Genomic DNA, 19,417 nt, shown 5'->3' with positions numbered 1-19,417 from the left:
CTCTGGGCACGCAATAGGCTATTTATTCTGGTCTTAATCAAATGATCCATAGTCCATAGGCTATAGGTTACGAAGTGCATACTTGGAGAAGCACAGAGCAAATTTAGATTTCTAAGATAGCTGCTGGGATGGTGTAAATGAAACTAGGCTGCATTACACACAGCAATGGATATTCCAACCCTGAGCCCTGGCCTGTTCTGCTCTTGCTGATCAAATCCTTTCTTGTGTGCTGCCTAATGAATGCTGTGCTGTGTAGGCCTACAGTGGCAGTTCAGGAGGAGAGTCAAATTAGCCCTAGTCCAAAAATTGCAATATCTTGCAGCAGACTAGCCTATAGCCTATGTTCTGTTCAGTTTGAGAAAGAGAGCCCGGAGATGAGGAGGACTGGAGGTCAACTTTGATAACTTGATACTATTATAATTGATTTGGAGAAAAAAACCCAGTATGTCTCTTGGCCATTATGTATTTATCAGATTTATTGACCGCACAGATTCGAGTAACTAGTTGGTGCTGAAACTTGAAGCAGCAGCCGTGGCACAACAATCGGAAATGGACAGCACATTGTGCTGAAAGTAGGCAAATTCCAGTAGGCATAATTAATTTCAATCCTTTTTTTATTGACTAACGACAAGAGGGCTTTGTGTTGGAGCATATTTCTTTCAATTTAAGAAATGAGGTAGGCCTACCTGTTTGACAGACGAAATGTGGCTATAGGCTGCTGTATCAATATACAGTATTTTGTCGGCCAATTCCTCCACCCACCATGCAATCTTTAATTAGCCTACCTCCATGTCAGTTCCATAGGCCTACCTTGTTATTAAAGCAAAATGGCAAAAAGAACAGGCCTACCCCTTGTTAGCTTAATATTTTGAAGAAAATTAAACAGATACCATTTAAATGAAATGATCTATTACAGTGCTTTGGTCCGGGTTTCTTTATGCTACAAACAAACTGTGAAATACCCAGGAAAGACGTGACTCCGATGAATATTGGGATATCATTGTGTCATTTATTTGACATTCAGAGGCTGAGCTATAACCTTCTACAGCCAAGGAGACAAACGATATACTTTGCTTGGGAAGTCATCTAATTCTGTCACTATCTATTGATTAAGCTATTCACTTTCTGTACAGTAGATGATTAAAACCAAACAGCTTTTAGGGAAACACTTGTGACCTTCTCTCATTGGGTTAAGCAACTGAAGAAGAGTAGCCAGCAGTTAAAGCTTAAATGTTTCTGCGTTGGTAGGCCGATTCTGGGGTGGAAAGGTCGGCCTAACTTTTGAAAGGACCAAGATCAGATTCCTAATGACGTCGTAGATTTAATTATTTGCAAACAGGGACCATTTCTTTGCAAACAAGAAACACTGATTTGACATTGAAGAAATATGGTAAGATGAACACATACGCATATCTCTATCCATTCTTAGCCTGTAATTTCAATCATTTTGTGTATTAAATAACATTCTGCTAATATGTCACATTACTTAGAATTGCATGACAGTCTATTAAATGCATTTTTTTCCTATCATGCAATGCTTTTACTATAAAGGAGATCTTTCCTCCCCTACTCTTGTCCACGGTGGTCTGTGAACCCACAACATTCTGGCCCACAGCACTATCAAAAGGAATGGGTTGCCAGGTAATGCTTAAAGGAGGAAGAACAGTTTCTAAACTGGATGTCTAAGACACTGGTCTGTCCAAGAAGTGAGGCTAAAATGTAGGCATGTTCTCTGCTATCCCCTTTATGTTTTCATTATTATTTTAGGTATAGGGGAGGGTCACTTGTTTTTTTTTTTCAAGCGTTCAGGGAGCCTTTAGGTCAAATATATTTTGCTGAATAGAGGGGCATCCATTTTCTTTTCAGAAAGGTCCGATGTTCTCCATGTAACCCTTATTATAAATAACGTTCACTCCCTAACTACTTGCATTGTTATGGCATATCACATGTTACTTACTGTGTGGAACTGTGACTGTCTCCCGCATTTCTATCAGCTTGATTTTATAAGAAGCAGTACACAATCTAACCCGCTACTTTATTACAAGGCACCTTATTTGCACACCTGATTAATTCATGAATTAAATATCAATGAAATACCAACAAAGCTACATTTTAAAAGTATTTCCTGTTCCATGTGGATAATTGTCAGGATGTGCAGTTAGCTGCACTGAACATAGCACTGACTGCAGAATGCCACATTAGAATAGGTTAAGCATGCTGTTGCCTATACCTACTGGGTAACACTTTACTCGACAACCAGCGTCATAACACATTATGACATGGTCTTAACCAATATGTCATAACAGCTGACATAACTTGTCATAACCTGTTATAATATGGTCATAACACTGTCATATATTTAGACTTGTTGTGACATGTATTGCTTTATTTTATGGCTGGTTATGATGTTCACAAAGCTTTTTGACAGTGTCATAAATTATATTTTCTTAGTCCAAGTAAAGTGACACAGGATGGCCATAATGCTTCATGACAATGTCATAAAGTGTATTTTATGGAAATTATTTAAAATATGGAAAATAATTCATTACCACAACAAAGGACTTAAGAAACTAACTTTCAAACAAAAGGAATCTTCTTGGCAGGGAATAAACATTTGAATAAATGTGGGTTTTGACACTCCCATGTAGGTGTAATAACCAGCCATGAAATATAGAAATATACAGTATGTCACAACAGATGTAAATATATGTTTCATGACAGCGTTATGACCATATTATGACGTGATATCTATGATAACTGCCTGAGCAGTTCTTTCCGAGTAAATAAAGAAAGGCTCACTTCAGAGTTTGTTGAGGACAAATGTAAAAGCATTGATAAATATACATGAACCAGCCCTGCTTCTAGCTTCTGGGTCGCATCTCAGCCAAGCTATTGAGAAGGAGGAGAGATACTTCTCGCAACCTTTGGTGATTGTCATTATATAACCCGTTCTTATCATCTATCTTACGTGCTGCATAACGCCCACCTGGGGCATACCTCTGCATCCGTCACACATGGTGACAGGAGCCTCGTCTTTTGACCTTGTCTCCCACTGAAATAATGATTTTACTTAAGATTATAGCGCCTGTTTCTCCCTCTATAGTGTAAATTGTGTGCAGTCTGTAAATACACTTCTCGACTTTAGGACTGATATGCTGCTGTGCGTTCACTGTTGTTCAGGCAATACTCGTACCTAATTTTATACAATCAATCAATACATTTGTGTTTCTGTGATACAGTATGAGCAAACACGTTCACAAGATATTCTATACATTGACGCTCGTGATACTTGAACTAATAGCCTGCTGTGATGAAATGTCGGATTCAGTCCAGGGCTGAGTCTGATCCAGCATTATCAACACAACTGTAGTGATATATGTAATAACCATGGAGCAGAAAATAGGAAACACATTGGCCTACATTAGAATAGTATATAGGAATCCAGTGAAACACACTACCACTGTGTTGAGATAACAAAGGTTTCGCCTTCAACACGCGGATACGCCATGTTTGGTTGTATGTAGAGAAAATGCAATGAACGGCATAAGAAATGCCCAGGCACTTCTTTTCTAAAAGGGTCAGGGTGACCTATAGTAAGGTGGATGGATTTCCTCTGAACTATTGACTGGTTGTCTTAAGTGAAAGGAACCTGAGAAGTCTTGTATCAAAACAATCAATTCCTTAAGGTAGAGAATTAAAGCCACAAGAAATTAGCCATCTTCTTTTTGTAGAATCGTTCCGCAGTCAGTGGGTGTGTCCATAATGGCATCCTATTCCCTATATAGTGCATATGGGCGCTGGTCAAACGTAGTGCACTAAGGAGATAGGGTACCATTTCTGACGCAAGTGTGAGTATCCTCGGATCATACTGAACCCAGTGAAACTGTGGTCTTTCTTTGTAGATTACAGATCATAGTTAATGTTCAATGTTCCATGATTCAAAACATATAGAAACATACCCTACAGAAGAGATGCATTGTCTTAATCTCCTCATGGCCAGAAGGCATGGCAAAGTCATCCACACCTCTGTTCCAAGTTATGTTTGTCATTTTAATCCATGGTAAAAATATACCACATGTTGCAACAGAGAACAGGGATACATGTCCACAACAGAACAGTTGACACCTTAGGCTACCCGTCAAGCCATGGTCAGCCATTAGAGATGATGGTTCATGTTATTTTGACAGTCGGGAGAACCGAATCTGCTGCCAGGACTAAACTCTAAACCCACTCGTTATGACCCGCTGTTAAGAGTTTCTTTTTAGAGAGCCCACAGCTTGAATGTCATTCTTATTTCAACAACTTTGTATAACATGCAGCTCTCAAAGTGAGTTTAAATGCACTCTCCTATGTATGATTTATACAATCGGTTCTGTTGAAAGTACAATAAAGGTGTATGTAGCATATCAGTTTTACCCCCAAGCCGGAGTTCATACAATGAAAACTAATATAAGGTATTTGTATATATTTGCATATTGATGGGCTACTTAGTTTGGGCACATTTTTATTCTACAATTTAACAAGAGAAGGACTGTTATTAATGTTCTCTGCATTGTAATTCAGATCTTTGCTGGCTCGTGTCACATCGAACAACATATAGCCGCGCGCCGTGGAATCAGCACCATGGATAGTTCCAGCTGTTCCGCTCACTCCAGGCTGGAGCACCCGCCCCTTCTAATGACTGACGCTACATTGCATTTTCTTGAACACTGATCGGGAACCAATAGTAGAGGAGCTGGAATGAGCCCTCGTTGCTAGTGGAGACGTTCCGGGGGAGCTTTAAAGAGCTTGTTTACAGAACGGAGAGAGCCTCTAGGTTGGCGGTGTTGCATGCGAGGGGTCTGCAAGGTGACGTTGAATATATAGGCTACTACACGGATGGGATAACGGAATTCTTACCTGAGACACCCGCGCACAGACAGTTTTTGGTCGTTGTTACAGCTTAGAACTACTTATGTGATGTTATAGTGGTTGCGAATGACATTACCGCATCCCTGTTCGTTTTAATAATAATAATAATTTACCGTTACTAGTTTTGGTGGGGGCAAGTGTTGGGAATAAGGCGAGGTTTTAGAATTGTATCACTGCCGAATTATTTTGTGGACGACGTGGACCATCGGCACGGGACGAAATGGATAACGAAAAGTACTTACCAGAGCTGATGGCAGAGAAGGACACACTGGACCCCACGTTTCATCACTCTCTACGACTACTAGAGCAAGGTAAGACAAGAAAACGTTTGTACGGTATAGCTTAGAATACTAACCTATACTGTTTGGGTTATGTTGGTTCCTATGTTGTTTGGGTTATGTTGGTGCCACTTTGACCTAATATTACACTTTAAAGACATATTTGAAGTTTTGATTAGGCGCTGTGCCAAATGGACCATAATACAGAACACGCTCAGGCTATTTGATTTATTCCAGAACCAGCACACTTTAGTCGACTACGGGCTTGTTGATTAGTTGAACATTGGAATAACTGTCTGGAATACATAAAATAGCCTAAGTGGAGTGGCTGGCGGTTGCCTAGCCTACGCAAAAAAAATGCCACGCCTTTCTGTTAGCCTATACATAAATACACATTCAGTCATAATTGTAAATCACCACTCTACTTATACAATGTAGGCCTGCAGTATTTGGTAACAATACATGTCTCTATGTTTGCATACTTCTACTATGATAACAATGTAGGAGCGTCTCCAAGTAGCTCAGTCATCCAGCACTGAGACTTGTAAATTATAATGTTAACAGTGAAATCAACACATTCTCATTATAAATTGGATTTGTTTTCCCCTTTGAAGAACTTGACTTGATTCTAAAGCAATTTGAGCGGATAGGGGCGCGTGTTCCACAGTGATTTGAATCGAAGACTGTTGAATTAATCCATTGCTGAGACGTCTGTGCGCGCTGAGCGCACTGTTGGCTTTGAAGCTGACAATAATTTGACAATACTTCCAGACGCACCCCCTTGCGTCCACTCTTGTGAGAAGAGCACCGGAATAGCATCCAAGTACATCCTTTAAATACCTCTTGTAAATGAGCTTTGTGTCTAGTGCTGTCTGCCTGGATTTCAGAAAATAAAATCCTATTTGCAGAATGTCTATATCTCGCTAAGCTTTGAAAGCTTTTGATTTGTATATTAGGCTACTGGCCTACTTTTAATGGTCAGGTATGACTTTAACGACATCTACTGATGTAAACTTTACATTCACAGTTGTTGAACTGTACCTATACCTGACATATAAGAGATAAATAATTAGAATACTGGATATAATATTCCTATCGAGTAAGATGCAAATGTTTGGTGAACCATGCTCGACTAAGAGTAATCATGCCTGAGATCTGACGACTTGCGTTAACTCCAAGAGCTAAAGCCTAGGCTTTAGCTCAACAGGCTAACACAGTTGTGTGGCATGCAGGAGACTCTCTGTATCCAGTCCCATTTTGTACCCATTATGGATAGATTGTTGAGTTTTAAGAAAGTGAAATAGCTTATAGCTAAAAGTATTGAGTTGGGCAATGTGGGAAAGAATAGCTGAAAGCACCGAGTTAGGTTAATACCAGGACAGAAGGGCCTTTATCAATGTGTTTCTTTCAGCTCTCTCACTTAGAGCTGAATCAGTGTAGTCAGACGGAGATAAGAACCTATTTTACTCAGCACTTTCTCCTTATCAGCTGGTTTCAGTCTGTAAAATAGCTTTGGCCTTTTTCTCCAACACAGATTTCCCAGCTTGCCATGTGATTTGAAAGAAATGTACATTTCTTCGACAGAGTGTCGCTGAGGGTTCGCGTAAGTCGTATAAATGAACGAGCCAATGCTTTCAATGGAGTTGGAGGAGCGTGATTCTGAATATTCCACAAGCATTTCCACTGTTATATCACAACTTTTGGATCCTATCATTTTAACAGATTCCCGGTCTCCCAAACGGCACCCTATCCCCTACAGTACATTTATTTTGACCAGAGCCCTATTGTAGTCAAAAATAGTGCACTATATTGGGAATAAGGTGCAGATTGCCGTCGTATTTCATCAAACAAACAAGGCTCAGTTGTGCCGTGGGTCGGTCCGTAAGAGCCAGTAACAGTCAGTAACTGTCCATAACACTCAGTAACAGTCAGTAACAGTTTGCCACAAACTCCAAAATGTAAATACTGTCATGTCTTGATGCAATGGAACAGAGCACTACTTTAAGCACTTCTCTAATAACAATTATTCTGGCATCTTCCCCACCAGCTCTCGACTTGATTATTCTGTTTTTCAGGGGAAAGGAACAGAACCACAGAGAATAGGCACACAAGCAGACAGCGAGTGGCCGCATACTATGTAGATAACTGTATGTCTGGAGGGAGGGGGGGGGGGCTGTACTTGGAGATGGAAGTTTAGATACCTGTACCATACTGTAGGTATACTGCAGGGCGGCAAGTAGCCTAGCGGGTAGTGTGTTGGGCCAGTAACCACAAAATCAGTCCTTGTCGTTTGCTCTAGGGCCACGTACTGCTATGTGTGACTCTTTAAAACAACACATTCACTGCACCTATCCAGTGTATGAGGCAACAAATAGGTACAATTGGATCTAATAGAAAAGCACTTCTGCTGGAAAACAATTCATAAAGTGCACATACAGCCACAGATCCAGCTAGGCCTGTTTAGTAGTGACTCACTGCTGACTTTAATTGATATAAATATCTTATCATGCTTCTAATTAGATAAGTTGAAGAGTTAATGTTCACTACAAGAATAAACACATTTTAAGGAATTCAACAGGACTGCTTTCGGCTGCGAGAACCTCACATAGAGTGTGACATTGTTTCAATAGTTGTGTTTCACTATGAGGCCTTTCTTGTTTTAAACTGCACAAACAGCATCTAATATTTCAATGTTTAAAAAAAAAAAAATGAAACTACCTGCTATATCTGCTTTAACCCAGATATATGGACCTACCCGCTAGAAGTTATTTCATTACATGCAGAACGTCCTGCTCACTCCGAACAGAGACCATCTCTATGGAGCCATCCCAGGTTCTGCAGATGAGAAGTTATTATAATTGTCTGTTCCGCTGCAGGCACCCAGCACAGTGTTTGTATTACATTAAAGAGCTCCGCTTGGGTAGACTAGGTTAGGCCACAATGGAAGGAACCCAAAATCAAATGATCCTAGCAGTTCTGAACAAAGACATGCGCAGGTGTGTGTTGGAGTCCATTACAGAACTTCTCCTATAGCCGTTGGTTCACACATACAGTATATCAGAAATTTGAGGAATCAAGGTGACATACATTGACACATTCAATACCGTCTTGCACAATCTTGCCTGAATCTAGCTTATCTAGGGTATAATCATTAGTCCAACAGTTGCAAATTAGAATTTTTAATGGACAAATTCAGGTATGTTTATCCCCGTTTTGTTCTGTTTGCTTCTGTATAAGAAATGTTTTTTTTTAACAGAATCGGCGGAATGAATACACCCCTGATCACACAAACACAGTTCACTTTCATAGCAGCCACATACAAACAGCTGGATAATTCCTTCTCGCATCTACGTAAAACCAAAAGCTTACCTTGACATGGAAGAGTTCCAGAATTGGATAGCAATAGCCATCTAGATAAGATAACACCTTTCTGTTTTTGCCGGTTGTTTGCATAGGCTAAACTAGCTAGCTGCAGTTGCTAGCTAAGTAAGAAAAAAATACAAAATATAGCTAGCTCTCTCTCCCCTTCTCTTTTGCTTCTTAATTTTTGAGGAAATACATTTGTTCAAAACTGTTTAACTATTGTCTTTTTCTCTCTTTGAGTCTGCTACTCATCACACTTTATACACTGCAGTGCTGACTAGCTGTAGCGTATGCTTTCAGTATTACAGTAGATTCATTCTCTGATCCTTTGATTGGGTGGACAACATGTTAGTTCATGCTGCAAGAGCTCTGATAGGTTGGATGACGTCCTACAGAAGTTGTCATAATTACTGTGTAAGTCTATGGAAAGGCGTGAGAACCATGAGCCTCCTAGGTTTTGTATTGAAGTCATTGTACACAGAGGAAGAAGGAAGCTTGCTGTCCTCCGGCTACACCATGGTGCTACCCTACAGAGTGCTGTTGAGGCTACTGTTGACATTCATTGAAAAACAATGTGTTTTAATAAAGTTATTTGGTGACGTGAACATATTTACTATAGTTTTACCTAAAAAGGATAACTTTTTTAATATTTCAATATTTTTATGAAAATCACTGAGGAGGATGGTCCTCCCTTTCCTCCTCTGAGGAGCCTCCACTGAATGGTGATATTTTGGACGCATTCTAGGAACGCACACCGAGCAGTGAGCAGAAATAAGCCTTAGCAGAGCATCAAAGCCTGAGATACTGTTGTGTTTCTAGGAAAACAGTGGTTGATAGTGATAAACATCTGTGGCTGGCCAGCACACTGAGCCAGTGGACTACACAGGGAGACAGATACAGGACAGGAAGGGGTCCACTTACTCTGGGATCTGACCTACAGATGTACTGTTACGCTGTTGAACTCACAGGTGAAGTGAGAGAGAGTGAGAGAGAGTGAGAGAGAGAGACCCAGAAACCACTTTAAATTTCGACTAGTAGGTCAGGGTTGCCGTGTGTAAGGTGTTGAGTGGTGCTGTGTGTGAGCTATGGCTCAGAGGTCTGAGGTGTTTGCTGAGCGGCGGTTCACTCCTCTAGATGAGGCATCCCAGAAGACTCTACAGGAGGGTGAGATGTTGGCCAGGCCTAACACAGACTGAGACAGTCACGCTTGGTCATAAAACCTAATGGCATGTCATTTATGGGACTGATTAGTTTACATGGTGGCATTGATCTCACTGTTAATGTGTGATGCGTGGAACACCCGTTATGTCATAGGTAATGAGGTGGCAATGCAGTAATTCAACACCAGGACTCTAGGGTTGCGTCCCAAGTGGCACCTCACTCCCTACGTCCCAAATGGCATCCTATTCGAAAAGTAGTGTGGGCCCTTGTCAAAAGTAGTGCACTATTAGAGGGAATATTTAGGATGCACTCTGACTGATCCAGGTTCATTAGTTAGTGGATAAAAATGCAGAAGCACATAACTATTGTCTGGATAAAAACAAATGATTAAAACTCTAATATTACATCCTATGGGTAAACAACACAGTATCTTTGTAGATGAATCAGTTACAGTGCCCTCCGTAATTATTAGGACAGTGACAATTGTTTTGGCTCTGTACTACTGTACTTGATTATAAATGATACAATGACTATGAGGTTAAGGTGCAGACTGTCAGCTTTAATTTGAGGATATTTTCATACATATTGGGTGAGCTGTTGAGATATTACAGCACTTTTTGTACATAGTCCCACCATTTTATGGGATAAAAAGTATTGCGACAAATGTGTATTAAAGTAGTAACAAGTTGAATATTTGGTATCATATTCCTAGCACGCAATGATTACATCAAGCTTGTGACTCTACACACTTGTTGGATACATTTGCTGTTCGTTTTGTTTGTGTTTCAGATTATTTTGTGCCCAATAGAAATGAATGGTAAATAATGTATTGTGTCATTTTGGAGTCACTTTTATTGTAAATAAGAATATAATATTTTTCTAAACACTTTAATGTGGATGCTACCATGATTTTTATTTAACCGTTATTTAAATAGGCAAGTCAGTTAAGAACAAATTCTTATTTTCATAGACAGCCTAGGAACAGTGGGTTAACTGCCTATTCAGGGGCAGAACAACATATTTGTACCTTGTCAGCTCGGGGGTTTGAACTTGCAACCTTCTACTACTAGTCCAACGTTCTAACCACTAGGCTACCCTGCCGCCCCATGATTACAGATAGTCCTGAATGAAAAGTTAGATACATAAATATCATACCCCCAAGACATGCTAAACTCTCACCATGTCACATTCGTCATAGTGAGGAGACCAAAGCGCAGCGTGATGTGAATACATCTTTCTAATGAAAGATGAAAAAACACGAAGTACACTGAACAAACAAAATAACAAGACCACCATGTCCGCTATCAAAACTGAGTGCAAACATGCAACATCACATAGACATAGATAATAAGCCACAAAATACCCAAAGATGGCTGCCTAAATAATGTTCCCAATCAGAGACAACGATAAACAGCTGCCTCTAATTGAGAACCAATCTAGGCAACCATAGACATACATAAACACCTAGGTGGTAAACAACCCTATAAACCTACAAAACACCTAGACAGTGAAAAACACATACATCACCCATGTCACACCCTGACCTAACCAAAATATATAAAGAAAACAAAGAATACTCCGGTCAGGGCGTGACACACCATTACAATAACAGGGGAGGTTAGCAGTTTTGGGGGTATGATATTTGTGTGATAAAAATATGGATGAAAATAACCTCAGAATAAATGGAGTACAGAGTACAGATGGAGTACAGTGCCAGAAAAACTCAAACACGTATCACTGTCCCAATATTTATGCAATAATTCCATTGCTGGTTGATGTTTTCCTTTTGTAACCAGAGCAGATGAAGGCAACATTCACCTCCACAAAGGCTGTTTACATACGGAAGGAAGCAGTCAAGGGACCTCATGGGCAGCCTTAACTTTTCCCTTAAGTGGGAAATTCACTTTAACATGTTTTGTGCAACTGACTTAAAGTTAAGGGAATTTTAAGGGAAAAGATCATGGGAAAATTAACTTGCAACCGGGCCCAGGCCTTGTTGCTACCTCATATCCCAGCAATAATGCCTTGCATTTTGCCTGAGAAGGAAACACTTACATTTTTCAACTTGCCAATGGCTCAACCATTAGCTCAACTTACCCCATGGCCTTCGGATCAACCAGCACCATGTTAAACATTTTGACTACACAGCTGCAAGGATTCACTTTCACGTTAGGTTCAGGACCTCATATTGAAGCTTATAGAGACCCCAACTGATGAATAGAACAATATTTAAATCATTTATTTTGTTTAGATAGATCATGAAACCCCTAACACAATAATTTCATTTGACTTAGTGAAAATCCTTTTTTTTGGACCTTGCTTACCACTTTTTACATGTGGTTTCTTCCTTCACAGATGACCTCTTCCTAAATATTTGGTCAAATGATTACTTTTGAGTATGGTTTCCTAGAAACAAGGGTGGCTCAACTTACCCCACTCTATGTATTATATCTCACACGATTTCCCAACAAGTATCCACATCATCCGGCTTTTTTCCGTTATGATGTGCACTTTTAATGCACTTTTAATGCATGCCTTCCAATTAAACCCAGTGGCTTGGAAAAGGTGCTTTGCATTAATTTGTTGAGTTAAAAATGAGTAGGTGTTTAAAGCTTTGAGTTTTTCGTTGTCAGCGGCTGCTGATGCTCCAGTTTGTCATGGTATAAGGTGGGGCAAGGATCAGAGCTGCAGTCACACAGAGGAAGCACCTCTCAGCATCTTATCACTGCTTTCAATGGAAGATGAACTGAAATGAATTAGCTGGCAACAGAGTTAACATAAACAGTCACACAAACCTAATTTAAATAAAGAGAAACCTCTCCTTGATGGCAAACGAGGCCCAGGTGTGACACGCTGATATGGTCATGATAGCTGGCCTACTAGGACACCATTGGACAAAACCCTATGGACAATACAATTTTATGCAAACATGATTGTTTAAAATACAATAAATTGTGATAAGAAATGTTAATTTCTTCCCCTACCCAGCTGGTCAAGCTGCTATCCATATTTAACAGTGCTATATAGCCTCTCATCGCTGTCTTAAATAATGCACCAGTGCTTATTTAGAGAGGGCAGTAATAGCCAGAGAGCCCCAGATCTGAAAAGAGATCGTTTAAGCCCAGCGTGCAGTCAGAAAGTGTTGAGGTCTTCAACTCAACCAGAAGCACCAGTTACCAGCTACCAGCGCAGACCTCCAACTTGGCTCCTCTCCTCTCCACTCCTCTCCTCTCCCCAGCCATATGGACGCAGGGCTTAACACAGCCCCTCAGCTCTCCTCTCCACTCCTCTCCTCTCCCCAGCCTTATGGCCGCAGGGCTTTAACACAGCCCCTCAGCTCTCCTCTCCTCTCCTCTCCTCTCCTCTCCTCTCCTCTCCTCTCCTCTCCTCTCCTCTCCTCTCCTCTCCTCTCCTCTCCTCTCCTCAGCCTTATGGCCACAGGGCTTAACCTCAGCCCCTCAGCTCTCCTCTCCTCTCCTCTCCTCTCTCTCCTCTCCTCTCCTCTCCTCTCCTCTCCTCTCCTCTCCACTCCACTCCACTCCACTCCACTCCTCTCCTCGCCCAGCCCCTCTCCTCTCCCCAGCCTTATGGCCGCAGGGCTTAACACAGCCCCTCAGCTCTCCTCTCCTCTACTCACCACCAGTACGTTACTTTATCTCCTATATTAATCCAGGGCAAACTGTGTTCTCCACTAGGCTCGCCCTCTGCAATTATAAATCCATTAATCATATTCTTATTGGATGATAATGCACTGATGTCTGCCCAAGACAGCACAAAGACAGCACTGTGGGATTAGACTGGATTAGACTGGGAGCTAGAGAGAGACAGCGAGAGAAAGAGCTCTGGTATGTGGGCATGTGTTTACTGTAGTTACAGGCAACTGAAAGAGGTAAGGGTTCACATCCCCTGGGGGAATGTTCTTTGTGAAGGATTGGACTAAAACTCAGTTAAAAAAGGGAAAATGCATTAGGCGGGAGGAGGAAAGTGACGAGTGGAATGAAATTGGAATTGAAATAGAAAAAATAAAAGGAAAAGTGGTAATGGAAAAAAATTGCTAGATGGGAAAGTGACAAAAAAAATTATATATATATGATAGAGAAAGGCAGGTTAAGGTGTAGACCCCTGCTTTCATTCCATACCCTCAGAATCTCCTAGAACCATTTTATGTGTCTAAAAAACATTTCATGGTGAGGTTAGTTTATGTGTTAAGGTGAATAGCTGAATAAGCAGATGCATCTTGCGCATACCGGGTCCCTCTGAGTGAAACGGTGTGGTTGTATAGCTGCGGGGAGAAAGGCAAGTGTAAATGTACCACTTGTTCAGAAGATGGGGAAGGTGTAAATTCAATGCTTATTCATTTTTGTCACCAGCATCGCATTTCAAATTCTGCTTTTTTTTCACTCATGTATAAACCAGACAGCAGTCTTCACACATTGAACAGTGTTTAATTTGTCCCCAACCCTGCTAGCTTGACCGATTCAATATATACCAGAATGAGAACGAGACCCATAAGAAAATGCTGTTGTATGTTTTTGCTCTCTGACCAGGAGTATCAAGTTGTCTAATAATAGTTCTGCACATCTGAACACTGTCACTCCTCTCTGTCTCTTCTCTGTATATCTACCTGCTTTCTAACAGTGATTAGAATCCTGTCAGATTCAATGAACTGCCATTGATCTCGCTCATAGTCTGCTTCACTGTGAAGTAGTTGGGTGTATTTGTCCTCGTTTTGAAAAGGGCCCTTTTCAGTGGCCTTACCTTGATCTCTCTCTTTCTCCGACAGCTTCCTTCCTTTCCCCTCCTTCCCTCTCTTCTTCCCTTCATATGTTCCCTCTCACTTTATTTACACTGTGTTGGGTCGGTTGGCACCTTATTTTGAGGGGATTGGTTCAGGATTAGCCTTCCCGCCTTCCCAGCTGATCCCATCCATTTTGTTGTAATCCAACTAAATTTAATTATGTTTATCGTTCCACCTTGCTGGAGCCCTGGACCGTCAGGCAGCGCAGCTCCGCTTCAGTCAGATAAGGAGCACCTTGCCGTGCCTCGCTCGCTTCTTGTGCACCTTGTGTTGCTGGCACTATGTCAACTGGCACCCTATTATAGTGACCTACTTTAGACGAGAGCCCTAGGGGCCCTGGACAAAAGTCATGCACTTCATAGGAAACAGGGTGCCACTTGGAAAGCATCCTAAGTCACCTAGACTCTTGGTAAATGAATAAATACCTCCCAAAATAATCAGCCTGCTTTTCTCTGACATGCCACTCAACATGTTTTTTCCCTCTCAGTATGTGTGGTATCAGGTCAAGCCAAGCAGATCTAATACTGAGGATGTAAACCTATATCTTCTGTAGGGTGAGCTTCAACCAGCTGCAGCTCTGTAAGGTGATAGAGAAGAGGCCCGTATTTCATATAAAGCTGAAGTGTTCTCACTGTGTATACAGTTTCCTTTATTACTTTGGTGGGCCTAATCCCCAACATGCAATATGAGAAGCTCACAATACAAACCTAAAAATAGTAATGTAAGCAGTGCATGCATTGACTGACTCAGAAAGAGATAATTCATAAGAGGCTCCAAGAGAACTCAGACCTAGTTTTAGGTAGAACTTTATTCTTTTTTTGAGTTCAGCCATTGTGGTCCAACAGCATTAAATTTATGATGAGATTAAATGCATTCAGAGGCTTCCCAGTAAGCAAAACAGCTTTGAAAAGATGTCTAAAATATGTGTTTCCTAGACGTTGAAGTTAGGCTCATTTTAGGTTCTGAATGAAAGGTGAACAGACTTTTTGGGACGATTAAAATACCCCTTTTCTGGACGTTGAAATCAGGTACATTTTCGGTTTTACTGAAAGGTGAAAATATGTTATATACAGACGTTGAAAATACATATGTTTTTGTAATCAATTATATGGCCAAATTTCAGCTGCACATACATTCTCAATGAAGTAAATTTCATATCACAGTAATATTTTTTTTATCCAAACAATATAGGAAAAAGGATCCAACTGAAGTTCGCAACATAGAATATTTATGCTTATTGCTTATTGCTTTTCAATCAATTTTGCAGAATAAACCAACAGAGCACTTCAAATGCAATAACATTCCCAGTAACAGTTACAGAAATATGTTTTTCTTGCTATGACTGTGATATGTTGTTGTTTATCTACCTTAATTGAATGCACTGACTGTAAGTCGCTCTGGATAAGAGTGTCTGCTGAATGACCAAAATGTAAATGTAAAAACAAACACATGCTAGGCATGCAGGGTATTATTCTAATGAGCTCCACCCCCAAACAAGTGCAAATTTGGCTGGTCCAGACCAGACCATATCTGAACAGCACAATTCAGTATAGTAGAGTACTGTACAGTGCAGGAGAGTAGAGTTGTATTCAGTACAGTAGAGTACAGTACAGTAACATACAGTACAGTAGGGTCTAATTTAGTAGAGTACAGTACATTAGAGTTGAATTTAGTAGAGTATAGTAAAGTGAGTTTATTTCCGTAGAGTGCATTCGAGTAAAGTAGGGTACAATACAGTACATTATACTGTACTATACTTTATTGTACACCATACTTTACTTTACTGTACTCTACTATGCTCTAATGTATTTTACTGTACTGTACTGTACTATACTCTACTTTAATTTACTGTACTCTACTGTACTGTACTGTACTGTGCTGTACTCTGCTGTCCAAACTTGTGAAACATAGATGTCTATGATTGGTTCAGATTTTGGTCCGGACCAGTCCAAATCTGAACCAATGATAGACGTCTATGTTTGGGCCAGTCCTGACCAAATCTGAACCAAACATAGACGTCTACCCCAAATCAAGGCCAGTCCTGACTAAATCTGAACCAAACATAGACATCTACCCCAAATCAAGGCCAGTCCTGACCAAATCTGAACCAAACATAGACGTCTACCCCAAATCAAGGCCAGTTCTGACCAAATCTGAACCAAACATAGACGTCTACCCCAAATCAAGGCCAGTCCTGACCAAATCTGAACCAAACATAGACGTCTACCCCAAATCAAGGCCAGTCCTGACCAAATCTGAACCAAACATAGACATCTACCCCAAATCAAGGCCGGTTCGGAAAGGAAAATAAAAGACAGCCGGTCCAGAAAGGACCAAAACAATACGTCCAGAAGACATCGCCGTCGGCCCATGTTTAGTGGGTTTGGGCTGCTAACTGCACCATGATTCTTCTGTACGAACAGGAAGTGCAGTAAGGGACTTATCCATTCTCACCCAGCACCATGTCAGTGTTATCATTTTTACCTAACACCAGATGTTACACCACAACACACAGACAAAGACTAAAATAACAGTTTCTCTGTTTCCTGTGTGGAAAACTTTCCTCATTCATCTGCACTGTATGCTCTGATGAACTTACTGTTAAAAGAGCCACTAGGAATCATCTCTCATCTGAAGCTCTCGGTTTAAACTCTCTGCACGTCTCTCTGTCTCAATAAATAGCACTCAATGTCTTCAGGCTCTTAGTGCTTTGCTCACCTCATGAAAAGAAAAACACAAAATCTGAACATGGAGTTGGATGGTGGTGGTGTTGGTGGGTATGATGAATCTTTGAATCTTTCATGACTGAAGGTAGTGGAAGTAGGATATCAGTAAATGAAAGTTAAGTGCATTTTCTGTGTTTTTGGAGCAAGAGAATCTATCCTGTAATATACTGAGAGGAGGGGACTGGGGGAAGGGGAGTGGGAGAAAGGGGGGAAGATGTGGATGCTCATTAAGGTTAGCCCCGTCGCCAAGGGACCTCTTCTTGTTGTCCTGCTAGGCCGCTTGCTTCACTTTGTCTCCCGTCTCTATTTTAAGAGGATGCTGTGAAAGCCTAATTGTATTCAGATTCTGGAGACATCTCTTCAAGTCAAGGACCCACGGTGGACTCGTTCCTCATGTCTGCAGATCCCCATCTAACTAAAGGCCCCCGACAACCACATATGGTCGTCCACACTGCATTTTCTTTAAAAGTAGCACACCTGTCATGCGTTTGAAATAATGGCATTCAATCAACCTTAAAAATGTTTAACGCCACAACTTTCAGACGGTTCAGATCGATGCTATGATTTAAATTTCCTATCAATTTATACCTGACAAAACAGCCAAAGACAACTGGCAGCAGGCATGATATTTGTATCTGTTTGTATCTGATTATCGCTGTGAGTGAGTATTGAATGCTCATTAACTATTATAGCTCCACAATAAAACACTTGTGGATTCAAGTATGAATTGTTTCTATCCATAAAAAGGACACTTCATTCCACTGTTGGTGAAGTCTGGTTTATAAACCCAATTATGAGAGATGTGAATGTTATTGAGAGTCTGAAGCGTTATTTTGACCATCATTACTACATAAGACCCTTGCTGTGCTGTTGGCCCCCTGACAGCAACAGAAGAAACACACACACACACACACACACACACACACACACACACACACACACACACACACACACACACACACACACACACACACACACACACACACACACACACACACACACACACACACACACACACACCAGATCCAGTCTGAGGGTTGTCGTTATGAAGCCCCACTGTAGCTGGTCATATCCTCTCTCAACTGTGATTAGTCCATCAAGTCTGCTTGATGAGGATGTTGGTAATGGTACGTAATATACAGTCCTGTTATTGTCCATTACTTTACTCCAATTAGGGGAGGGTTGGTAGGGTTAGGGGAAAATAATAAAGGAAAATACACTACATTAATAAAAGTATGTGGACACCTGCTCGTCAAAAATCTCATTCCAAAATCATGGGCATTAATATGGAGTTGGACCCCTCTTTGCTGCTTTCACAGCCTCCACTCTCCTGGGAAGGCTTTCCATCTGAACATTGCTGCAGGGACTAGCTTCCATTCAGCCGCTCTGTGCACTGGTGCGTTGTCATGCTGAAACAGGAAACGGCCTTCCCCAAACCGTTGCCACAAAGTTGGAAGCACAGAATCATCTAGAATGTCATTGTATGCTGTAGTGTTAAGAGATCCCTTCACTGGAATTAAGGGGCCTAGCCTGGACCATGAAAAACATCCCCAGACAATTATTCCTCCTCCACCAAACTTTACAGTTGGCACTATGCATTGGGGTAGGTAGCGTTCACCTTGCATCCACCAAAGCCAGATTTGTCCATCGGACTGCCAGATGGTGAAGCGTGATTCATCACCCCAGAGAACACTGCTCCAGAGTCCAATGGTGGCGAGATTTACATCACCCCATCGCTCGGCCATGGAAGCCCATTTCATGAAGCTCCCAACGAACAGTTATTGTGCTGACTTTGCTTACAGAGGCAGTTTGGAACTCAGTAGTGAGTGTTGCAACCGAGGACAGACGATTTTTACGCGCTACACACTTCAGCACTCATCGGTCCCGTTCCGTGTGCTTATGTGGCCTACCATTTCGCGGCTGAGCCATTGTTGCTCCTAGATGTTTCCACTTCACAGTAACAGCACTTACAGTTGACCGGGGAAGCTCTAGTAGAGCAGACATTTGACGAACTGTTGCATCCTGTGATATCTTAAAGTAATGATGTACTGTCGTTTCTCTTTGTTTATTTGAGATGTTCTTGCCATAATATGGACTTGGTCTTTTACCAAATAGGGCCATCTTCTGTATACCACCCCTACCTTGTCACAACACAACTGATTGGCTCAAACACATTAAGA

At 41.2% G+C, this 19,417-nt stretch overlaps 1 protein-coding gene across 2 annotated transcripts in view; it reads left to right on the top strand.

The window, feature by feature from the left end:
* Nucleotides 1-4,745: 4,745 nt before the first annotated feature.
* LOC115131479 (KH domain-containing, RNA-binding, signal transduction-associated protein 3-like) overlaps nt 4,746-19,417 on the top strand; it is a 177,773-nt gene continuing 163,101 nt past the window's right edge. For both annotated transcript variants that reach the window (XM_029663234.2, XM_029663233.2), the window contains exon 1: nt 4,746-5,222. In XM_029663234.2, the coding sequence (XP_029519094.1) occupies nt 5,132-5,222 (91 nt within the window). In that variant the 5' untranslated portion in view covers nt 4,746-5,131. The remainder of the gene's footprint in view (nt 5,223-19,417) is intronic.

Source organism: Oncorhynchus nerka, linkage group LG7 (assembly GCF_034236695.1).
Source record: "Oncorhynchus nerka isolate Pitt River linkage group LG7, Oner_Uvic_2.0, whole genome shotgun sequence".
NCBI classification, from domain to species: Eukaryota; Metazoa; Chordata; class Actinopteri; order Salmoniformes; family Salmonidae; genus Oncorhynchus; species Oncorhynchus nerka.
The sequence above is the reverse complement of the archived record's forward strand: the minus strand, read 5'-3'. Positions and strand labels throughout refer to the sequence as shown.